Raw genomic sequence first — 12,039 nt, 5'->3', positions numbered from 1 at the left:
ATTATAAAGAAAAACACAGTGTTACATAAGTATTAAAATATTTCCATACGTAACTCGCTAGCCTTGGTGCTACCAGAGTTAAAGGTGCCAGTCTATAAATAAGGCCAAGCAGCTGTAGCATATCATCGTGACATACGAAATGCGTGATGGTAGACCACTCCATTTCTAATGTTCACATACAACTTTCATACTACGATGGATGTTGGTAGGTGTCACAACTTTCACAGTCAGGAACTCGATGGCCGCACGTTTATTCAACGTTGGTGCAATCTATTACAAAACCTGCTAGTGGGGGCCGCGGTAACTCAGTGGTAGAGCGTTCACCTCTGGTGTGTGGAGTCCCTGGTTCGATCCCAGCTAGCGCCAAGTGGACTTTGTGATGGACAAATACCATGTGCGTGGATTTTCTCGGGGTTCCCCGTTTCCTCCCATTTTATTCATTCCACCATTGCATTCATTTCTCATCATCACCGTCTCCTTTAGCCTAGCCGATGTAACTGTGAGGCGTAAACCTGAATATATTTCAAATTTTACAAATCCTGCTGCTGCATCATTGTCGGTGGAGTGACCTTAGAAAACAAAACGTATTTGTAAAGCAGAAGGTTCAAGTTTTTGTTTGAGGTTACAATTATGCATATACAACAATTAATAAACAAATAGGAAGGTTGGAGGCAAAACTTATTAAACAACTTATGAATTTATTAACAGTATAATTTCGAACTTATTAACAGTATAATTTGAAACTATTAAAAGAAGACAAAGCAACGGTCAAAAGCTCACTAGCTTCACTTCTCGTATTTTTATAACTAGTATCAATTACCGCTTCACTGGGTTTAGTTAAGAAATAATAGTGATATGTTCCGTTACTCAGTCACTTTTTACTGTTACTAAAACGCTCGTTCATTTCCGTCATTTTCGATGATTTTTATATCCTTCTCCCCTCCCCATGTTGCGGGAGACGACATAGGAAGTGTCAATGTTCATCTCAGCGACTCTTCGATCATTTTTATATATCCCTCTTCCTCCAAGTTGCGAGGCTGAATTTGGATTTAAACGGCATCAGAAGTGTCACTGTTCATCTTAGCCACCCCGAAAACTATGAATTCGAAACTAATATCAGTCATTTTCGATCATTTGTAAGTGTCCCCTCCTCCACCTTTAAGTTACAACGTCAAAGTGATATGACAAAAACCATCTCTTGTTTAAACTTCATCTAGGTTCTACATTTGATCGGGATCGGTCCGATGGTACAAGAGTTATTTTTTTAAAATATATATATATATATATATATATATATATATATATATATATATATATATATATATATATATATATATATATATATCCCCTCCTATCCCCCTCCACAAGTTCTACCGTCAAAGGAGATGATAAAAAAGAACATCTCAGACCCAAACCCCACCTATGTTAAAAATTTGATTGAGATTGATCGTTTGGTTCAAGAGTTATTAAGTTTTATTTATTTTTAACTCCCCCTCCTCCTCCCCAAAGTTCTACCGTCAAAGTGAATACAGTAGATAAATACCATCCCAGGCCTAAACTTCATCTATGTTGAAAATTTGATCGAGATCGGTCGGGTGGTTCAAGACTTATTAAGTTTTATTTATTTTTATAGATCTCTCCCCTCCCTTCTCCCTCCCCTAAGTTCTACCGTTAAAGTGACATGATAAAAAAAAAAACACCCCAGGTCTGAACCTCATCTATGTTGAAAATTTGGTTAAGATCGGTCGGGTGGCGAAGTCATAAAGACAGTCACTTTTATTTTTATTTTTTTGGTCATATATGTCCCCCCTCTCCCTTCCCTTTGTCGCACCGTAAAAGTGAAATGAAGAAAACACGAACATACGAACATAGTCACTTTTATTTTTATATATATTGATTTTAGTATATCTCCCACTCCTTCCCCTCCCTTACATTGATTTGTCAAAGTGCAATGGTAAAAAACACCCTAGGCACGAATTTCATCTATGTTGAAAATTTGATCGAGATTAGTCGTTTGGTTCAAGACTTATTAAGTTTTACTTATTTATGTATAATTCCCCTTCCTCTCCCAATCCTAAGTTATACCGTCAAACTGAATAGCTAAAAACACTTCCACGCCAGAATCGCTTCTATCTTAAAAAAAAAAAAAAAAAAAAAAAAAAAAAAAAATCGAGATCGATCGGTCGGTTCAAGAGATTAAAGGTCACAAACAGTCACTTTCAATTTTTTAATATAGATTAAAGTGCTACTTATTCATTAAAAAAAAAATAAGTCCCGTTTTCTATTTTTTACGGATCATTTTGAGCCTATAAAATTAACATTATCGCTAGGGTATTGCTGTTGATATTCTTGTTAGGCAACCAGCACAAGAGCTATGTGTAGCGGGTTAACGTACATTGCCAGCACCCTGCTACAATTTAAAGGGCAAAACCTATTGCATGATGGCATCTTCAAAGGCCCACAGAGCCGCAATAAGGCGCTCTCACGTATTCAAACAAAATATAAGAACAAAGTTTCCGTTTGACATCTATAACTTCTCCAAGTTTGCCACAAATTAACCCCAAAATCTATATTAAAATGTTACATGTTTATATGTTTATAGCAATTCGTTTTCTTTGTGGATTCTCCAGACTTTAAATTATGTCTGTACAGGAACATATATACATTGCGAGGAAGTGGGAGGGAAATTCATGCTCATGTTAGAATGATGTGCTGTGCAGAGAGTGCAGTTTTAGCACGTAGCCAGGCCCGTATTCAGGGGGATCTAGGGGGCCGCCCCCCCTAAATTTTTGCTGGCTCTCCCTAAAATTTTCACGGTAGGCTTGCAAATGAACTATCATATGGTGATGAACTATAATATGTTTGGATCAGCTCCCCCTAACTTCAGCCGAGTCTCCCCTATAATTTTGGGCTGGCTACCGGCCTGTAAATAGCTATTTACTTGAATTACATTTATAACACTTACGTATTGTCTTGTTTCGTATGCATGCTTTCACAGTAACAATTGAGAGGTACATCAATGTAAAATGTAGTTCAAGTATTATAATTCGTTGAAAAAAAAAACGTACATATGCGTACATGCATCAGAGGTTATTTAATTCTAAAATTTTCAAGTGCATTAAAAAAGTGCTTTATTTTTTCCTTCATAGTGATTTGAGAGTCGAAAACCAAACAGACATTTTTCAAAAAACATACTACGAACCTCTCTCTCCCCCTTCCAATAATGAATTAGTCTTTCTCCCGCGAGAAAAAAAGTCCCGGCGCGTCCCTCTTTCCCTATTATTCAGTGTGCAGTTAGCATAGGTTTACAGGCTGGTTCCACTCGATTTCTTCTTTTCCCTTTCGCTTAAGGAGGAAACGATTTTGAAGTTACACACCTCAAAATCATATCAAATAAAAAAATAAAAAAATGTGTGATTGGATTGAACGTAAGGTCAGGCGTTTAAAGGGTTGCTATTTGACAGCAGCAGACGTGGAATCAAGCCCGAACATGTGAACAGAAAGCAGTGATGCCAACCTGTGAGAAAAATCCCATTGTAGGGATCGAGGGAATTTTTGTCAAAATTGGCAGCACATATGGGATTTTTAAATATTATTTATTTCATCGACGCCACCAAAACTTTCTATGAGCGGGAAGTAGGTTAATAATGCCTGAATAAACACGAAATCAGTGCTAATTGTCAAATTTTGTTGTTGGAAAGAGCACGTTAGTGTGAAAGTGGATTTATACACGAACTTGGGAGTCTCAAGGAAACAAGCAGGAAACGTAAATTAAACTCTAAAGTTTTAAAAAGGTATGCATTGAACGAAAGAAAGTGAATTGCCAAACGAGATACAAGCAATTTCTAAAACGTCCCACATGAAATCATTGAAGAACGAAGTTTGTTTAGTTTTATTACGTTCAGCAGTACATTATGGCACAAAATCGTGATAAAAACACTAAATTCTGACAACAAAATGAGCTTGTTTTAATTTTAAAAAATTCAGTATTCTTCTTAAGGTGGATCACCACCCGGAAGTCAGTACATATTTTAGCTCATTTCCTTATTCATTGCGCAATCAAACGTTACATATTATCAATATTGTACTATAAGGTAGAGTTACGTTTCATCTACAACACAAGACGCTGATTCATTTAGTTTTGTCTTCTGATATCGAAAAAGGTAACAAATAAAAAAAATGATTCGTTTTACGATGAGCACACAAGATGGCACTTCCTGTTAGACCTTACTAGAAGTGCTCAGTTTTATGAAATGTTTATTTGAACGTGTAAAGTATTTCAAAGTAACGATCTTATTACGAAATAGATATATTGTTTGATTGTTTTTCGTGTTATGTTTCACATTTTATTTAAATATTAATTTACATTTAAGGAAATAAATTTGGAGAAGAAACTTGCGCAGAACGCCATAATGCGTTGTTGCCAAATTTGTACGTTTAATTTCTGGATTTTAGCGTTGCAGTTCGAGAAGCGGAACTTAGCTATGAATTGCGGTAAGGGTCGAAAACTAATTTCTCCAGTAAGTTTCCAAGCAGAATTCCATGATTACTTCTTTCATTAACTGGCACCAGTAAGCACTCGACACTATCTGGCAACGCCGCACTATTCAAGCAGGTTTAGCATAGCACCGAGAACACCTAGTGATCCACCTTAAATTAAGGAAATATTTATTAGGAATTTAGATGATCGGAATTTACGAATAATTCACTCAAATATTGACAAAAGTAAGTGGCATATAGTAGTTTCAGTTTTCATATTTTATAATTTTTGAAATTTTTGTAATTAATATACAAAAATTTCCGTGTGAAATTTAAAAGCAAAGTAGGAATTTCTGCCTTTCCCGATGGGATTTTATAAGGTTCCAGGTTGGCATCACTGACAGAGAATAAGTAACACCAACCATTGCGTAACAGAGAGTAACAGAGGTTGCCAGTTGCCATATCTCTCATGGACATCAATCAGGGATGCAGACACCTTATTAAAATAACTTAAATTTGTGTTTGGCCGTGAATTGAAATTTATATAGGCCTATATATATATATATATATACAGCGTGAGCACAGAAACAGTACCTGATTTTAAAGTGCCATATAATTAACATTTAGTTGAATATTTACATGAAATTTTGTACAGAGCTCAGTAAACTCAAAGTATTTTCCCATCTATCATTTCAGAATCCTAGTTCTGACCAGGGCAGCTAGAGGGCAGTAACATCGAAAATGGTGTTCATCCCACAGCAACGAAGCTGGTGCGTTTTACAATTTGCAAAAACAAGCAGTTTTGTGAGAGTGCAGCGTGATTTCAAACGACAATTTAATGTTGATCCACCCACACACAAATCCATTGTGAAGTGGCATAGAACGTTTATTGAGACGGGGTGCACTTGTGATCAAAGAAAAGGACATTTAAGGCGACGTCCAGTCTCCGAGAAAATTGTGGAGCGCGTAAGAGCAGCCTTCGTACACAGCCCACAGAAGTCTACACGTAAAGCTAGCAGAGAGTTGCAGATGCCACAAACAACAGTAAGCAAGATCTTAGGCAAGCGTTTGCGGTGTTACCCATACCGACTGCAGTTGGTTCAGAAGTTATACCTACAAGACAAGGTAAAGCGCCGTGAGTTCTGTGAAACTATGCAAAATTTCATGGAGGACGACGAAAACTTTCTGACGAAGATCATTTTCAGCGATGAGGCGACATTTCACTTAAGTGGAAAGGTGAATAGACACAATGTAAGGATATGGGGAACCCAGAATCCTCATGCAACTGTAAATGTGGAACGTGACTCACCGAAAATCAATGTTTTTTGTGCAGTATCAAAGCGTCGGGTGCACGGTCTGTTCTTCTTTCAGGAACAAACAATTACAGGTGAAAGTTACTTAGCATTATTACGTAACTGGTTGATTCCGCAACTTAGTAATGCAGAGATAGACGACTTCGTTCTACAAGAATATGGAGCGCCGCCACACTGGCATGGTGCTGTACGCAGGTTTCTAAACGAGAACCTCCCAAACCGATGGATAGGACGCCCTGGAGTCAGTTATCAAGTTCTTTGCAAGTGGCCTCCAAGATCACCTGACCTCACTGTTTGTGACTTCTTTCTGTGGGGATTTGTGAAGGAAAAAGTGCATGCACCTCCACTACCCGCAACTCTGAACGATCTCCAAGAACGCATCAGTGATGCTATCAACTCCATCACACCGGATATCCTTTACAACGTGTGGTTGGAGCTAGATTACCGCCTCGATATTTCCCGCGTTACAGGTGGCGCGCACATCGAGTGTTTGTGATTTTAATTATTGGTACAAAAACGTTTTGAGTTTGTGTATCACTGTTCAAAATTTCAGCAAAATATTCCTTCGCATATTAAATTTACACTAATTTGAAACCTGGGACTGTTTCTGTGCTCACCCTGTATATATATATACACACAGACTGTTCCATAATTCGTGTAATTTTCTACAGCACTGGGAGAAGATGAAGTTTTCACACTAGTAATACACAATTTGGCACTCTTATTGAGAAATATCTGCATTTTTCGAATTTCTAAAGGGAATAGGGGAAAATTGCTGTTTAGCCCCCCTTCTGGGTGTGTAAACTCAAAAGTTCATTTTCCTTATGGGAGATTCAATGTTAAATTTTGGAAGCAGTTTTCTCCAATAATTATTCGTAAAGATTTTGGGGCACATGAGTTGTATTTGTTACAAAATGCAAAAACACTCATTCACAAAGCTAGTAAAGCAGTCTCAAATATTATTTAGGGAAGGACCCCCTTTTGGGGGGCAAGGGACGTAAAAAAGTTGTGGGTAATGTGTTACCAAAATTCCAAAACTTATTTTCGGAGTGCCAGTAAACGTCAGATTAATCACGAATGTCACAGAATTAATGCTTCAATGCTCCTTACATGTAAGAGTGACTGATAATGGGGCTACAGCCCCCTTTCAAAAATAAGAAAAACACCGTAAATATCCTTAGTAGGGACATACGAGAAGAAGGTATTTTTTGTTAATTAATGTGAAATTTGGCGTCATTGTAGCAAAAGAGTAAGCGTTTTTGAAATCTGGAATGCTATTTTGGTAACTGATTGCCTTAGTGGGGCACATGGGGCAAAGCAATTGATGATGGATCTTTATAAAAATTGAAAATTTTGTTCCGGAAATGCCAGTGAGCGTCAGATTTTTCACAAATGTCACAGAATTATTATTCAAATGCTCCTTTCATGGCCAGTGACTTTTGTGGGGGTATAGCCCCCTTTCAAAAATAAAAAAATTACCATAAATATCCTTAGTAGAGACATACGAGAAGAAGGTGTTTTTTGTCAATTAATGTGAAATCTAGCGTCGTTATAGCAAAAAAAGTATGCGGTTTTCATATCTGGAATGTTATTTTGGTAACCACCGCCTTAGAGGGGCAAAGAGGGCAAAGCATCAGATGATTGATATTTATAGAAGTTCAAAATTTTGTTCCGGAAATGCCAGTGAGCGACAGATTATTCACAAATGTCACAGAATTAATATTCCAATGCTCCTTGCATGGTCAGTGACTTATATGGGGCTATAGCCCCCTTTCAAAAATTAAAAAATCATCATAAATATCCTTAGTATTGACATACGGGAAGAATGATTTTTCTCAATTAATGTAAAACTCGGCGTCGGGTTAGCAAAAAGTTATGCATTTATCAAATCTGGAATATTAGTTTGGCAATGTACCGCCTTAGTGGGGCACAGGGGGTGAAGCATGAGTTATTGAATCTTTATAAAAATTTCAAATTTTATTTTGGAAAATCAAATGCGTGTCAGATTGATCACAAATAATACAAAATTAATATTCCGATGCTCCTTGCATGTGCCAGTGACTGATATTGGGCTACAGCCACCCTTCCAAAAATCACATAATTTACGGTAAATATCTTTAGCAGGGACGTAAGGGAAGGAGGTAAATATGCTTTACAATTAATTTGCAATTTGTCATTATTGTAGAAGAATGTTTTGATTTTTTAAAAATTTCGACTCTAGTGACTCTAGTCTGTCAGTGTAACAGATTGAGGATATAGCTTCGTTTTTTGGCATCACTGGAATATAATCAAAGAATTTTGCGTTTTTAAAAGCCAAATTGGACGCTTCTTATAGCATAAAATCACACATAAAGTCACCAGCATATTTTCTGCACAGTTAAGCAAACCAGCTCGAAATAGAACACAAAATGACAATGGAAAATGCCACAGATACCACGAACGAAAAGATCTTAGTGAGAAGTAATATTTTAAAAATTAAAATATTGTTTTCTTTATTCATAGAAAAAGCGTATCTTTTACCTACTTCTTCCACAATAACTGTATGATCCCACTTTCCACGAGTAGCTTACTCGTAGGCTATACTGCACATGTACGCACGTCAGGAAATTGTATACTATGGACACATGGTTGTAGTAAAAACAAATGTCTCGCGAGGAATAAGGATCGGGTTGAGTAAGGCTATACCATAAACACAAGAAAACATATTATTCCTTTTTAAAAACAACACTTTTTTTTTTGGCTCAGTTGTCATTAACTAAATTGCTTAAAGATTTCATTAATCTAAGTGTAAGACAACTTACTTTTATTCAGCATGCCCTCGTGAACGAGCAAGACATGAATGAATTAATGCGATTTACTAGAGCCACTGTGAACACCTTCTCCAACATATCTGGATGACTACGCTCTGGACAATTCTTTGTTTTATGTTGCCCAATAAGGAGGAATGGCCGTAATAAAATTCCAGACGCATGCACCATCATAGGTACAAGCGAAAGAGTGTTATTGTATTTTCTAACTAAAAATGCAAATTTACCCATGTGACACTCCCATTAGGCAAAAGAAATTCTGAGACCACCCCCCTAAAAGAAATCCACATATGGGTATTATCTTATTGTCACAAACTTTTTTTTTCTAAAATAATGCCAAATTCCACATTGTAAAAAAATGCTTCTACCAGTAGGTCTTTGCATAAGAATAATCGTACTGAATTTATGATGCTTTTCAAAGATAGCTGTAGTAACATATTAGTCACTGATACATAAAAGCAGTATGGAATATTAATTCTGTGCATCTTGCAACTAATTTGACACTCATGAGCACTCCCAAAATAAAATTTGGAATTTCTATCAGTCCTCCCCCTATGACCCCCAAAGGTACCAAATTACCGTCCGTGCCCTGTGCCTCCTATTACCAAAATAATATTCCAGATTTTTACGACGCCTAATTTCACATTAATTAACAAAATATAGCTTCTTCTGTATGTCCCTGCTAAAGATATTTATCATAAATTTTTAATGTAATTGTTGAAAGGAGGGCTGTAGCTCGATATCACTCACTGGCAAATGCAAGGAGCATCGGAATATTAATTTTGCATTAATTATGATCAATCTGACACACACTGGGTTTTCCAAAATAAAATTTGAAATTTTTATAAAGATCCAATAACTCATGCTTCACCCCCTGTGCCCCACTAAGGCGGTACATTACCAAAATAATATTCCAGATTTGGTAAACTCATAACTTTTTGCTAACCCGACGCCGAATTTCACATTAATTGAGAAAAATCATTCTTCCCGTATGTCAATACTGATTTTTTAATTTTTGAAAGGGGGCTATAGCCCCATATAAGTCACTGGCACATGCAAGGAGCATTAGAATATTAATTCTGTGACATTTGTGAATAATCTGACGCTCACTGGCATTTCCGGAACAAAATTTTGAATTTTCATAAAGATCAATCATCTGATGCTTCGTCTCCTGTGTCCCCTTAAGGCGGTGGTTACCAAAATAACATTCCAGATATAAAAACGCATACTTTTTTGCTACAACGACGCTAAATTTCACATTGATTGAAAAAATATACCTTTTTCTCCTATTTCCCTACTAGGGATATTTATGGTGATTTTCCTAATTTTGAAAAGGGGCTGTAGCCCCATTATCAGTCACTCTTACATGTAAGGAGCATTGAAGCATTAATTCTGTGACATTCGTGATTAATCTGACGTTTACTGGCACTCCGAAAATAAATTTTGGGATTTTGGTAACACATTATCACCACCTTTTTACGCCCCTTGCTCCCAAAAGGGGGGTCCTTCCCTGAATAATAGTTGAGACTGCTTTACTAGCTTTGTGAATGAGTGCTTTTGCATTTTGTAACAAATACAACATTTGCCCCAAAATCTTTACGAATAATTATTGGAGAAAACTGCTTCCAAAATTTAACATGGAATCTCCCATGAGGAAAATGAACTTTTGTGTTTACACCCCCAAAAGAGGGGCTAAACAGCAATTTTCTCTTAATTCCTTTAGAAATTCGAAAAATTCAGATATTTTTCAATAAGAGTGCCAAATTTTACATTAATAGTGTGAAAACTTCATCTTCTCCCAGTGCTGTAGAAAATTACACGAATTATGGAACAGTCTGTATATATATATATATTATTCTTCCAGTTCGTTGTTGACTTGAAAGGCATGTGACTTTGTCACTACATTACAGAGAAACCCTTGTTCATAAAACAGATCTCCTAAATCGAAATGTAGGTTAGGATATTGTCGTCATATTTATTTGAATATAAAATAACGTACTTCTAAGCTTATGCAGTAGATATAGTATCTTATGCCTAACTCACCAAACGTTTGAAACCATTTTTCTTTGATGAGGCTTCCGTTGCTGACTATGGTGACACTTGGTAACTTCAGTTCTACTTTGCAGAATCGTACGAGTTCACCCAGATAACGCCCACGGTCATGGATAAACGGTTCTCCTCCTGAGAAATTGATTTTCTCCATTCCTGTAAGAAAATATATATTTATATTTCTCGGACAATGTGATCCTTTTGTTTAAATAAATGCTAGTGAATTATAACATTTTACAACGCGAAATATATTTGATCATGTTCATCATGAAGATTATGTGTGTTATCTATGGTCTGTACTATGTTAGAGCTGTATATGATACTTGTTTTTTCAAACAGTGCTCAGATAGAATGAGATTTACCCATCATCTTTTCATCATCAACATTCATTCTCATCAATTTTAACATTTAATTACTAAAATAAAACAATTACAGGGAAATTATGATATACGAGGATGTTCCCTAATTTTGAGATATGGATTTCTCAGCAATAAGTAAAATGGGCTCAAGGAAATTGTATGAATTGATATATATATATATATATATATATATATATATATATATATATATATATATATATATATATATATATTACAACGGTATGTTGTATTCTTTATTGTATACTTGTATTTCTTTAGTGTATAGTTGTATTCTCTTCGAGCAATAGTTGGTTTATAAATATGTACAATCCAGTTTATTTTATAGAGGAAGAAAAAGAAAATAATATAAGATTAATATCAAGAATCTTATAAAATAGAGGATCTGCCCTTACAACAAAATCTTGAAGCCATACGTCACAGTTTCGCCACCCCTACTCTGCCAAATCCGGCCAATAGGATCGCAACGTTTTGAGCCAACAATCATGGCGGAAACGAAAGTAGCCAATCAAACGATGGTGGAAACGAGAGTAGTCAATCAGACGTGCCAATGCTCCGTTGTTTTTTGGCTTCATCGATTTAATAGGATGACGATACATATGAGCAGATCCTCTATTTATAACATCCTCGATTAATATATGTATTTCGAATATATAATTGGAATGTAGATACGTAACTAAGAACGATGAATTGAAGATTGCCATAGTAACAAACGAACAAGATTATAATGTAATGAAAGGTCATGAAATCGCTGTTATGTTGTATGTAAGTTAATGTTTTACGAAACATCTAAAGATAATAAAAAATTTAACAAGGTAATTTAAAAATCGGCCAATTTTATTATCTAACGAACCAGTAAGTTTGTTACATTTATAGGGTGCCGAAACGTCGGCCGAAACTGTGATTTAGATTAGAAGAATAGTAAATCTTTATCACCATTGACCGAGACGTAAATTTCACTTTACTTCGTAGTGGAACAAAAATATACAGGAGTATAAAGATGAATGTCCCGAG

The 12,039-nt window shown here is 36.0% G+C and overlaps 1 protein-coding gene across 1 annotated transcript in view; it reads right to left on the bottom strand.

Moving 5' to 3' along the window:
• Positions 1-12,039, bottom strand: part of LOC145670992 (S-adenosylmethionine-dependent nucleotide dehydratase RSAD2-like) — a 112,424-nt gene that overhangs the window by 35,353 nt on the left and 65,032 nt on the right. Inside the window, exon 2 of the mRNA XM_081739622.1 lies at positions 10,643-10,804. Coding sequence (XP_081595748.1) covers positions 10,643-10,804 — 162 coding nt within the window. The remainder of the gene's footprint in view (positions 1-10,642; positions 10,805-12,039) is intronic.

This window comes from Thermobia domestica, chromosome 15 (genome assembly GCF_964235325.1).
Source record: "Thermobia domestica chromosome 15, izTheDome1.hap1.1, whole genome shotgun sequence".
NCBI lineage: Eukaryota > Metazoa > Arthropoda > Insecta > Zygentoma > Lepismatidae > Thermobia > Thermobia domestica.
Note: the sequence above shows the minus strand (reverse complement) of the source record. Positions and strands in the feature narration are given on the sequence as shown.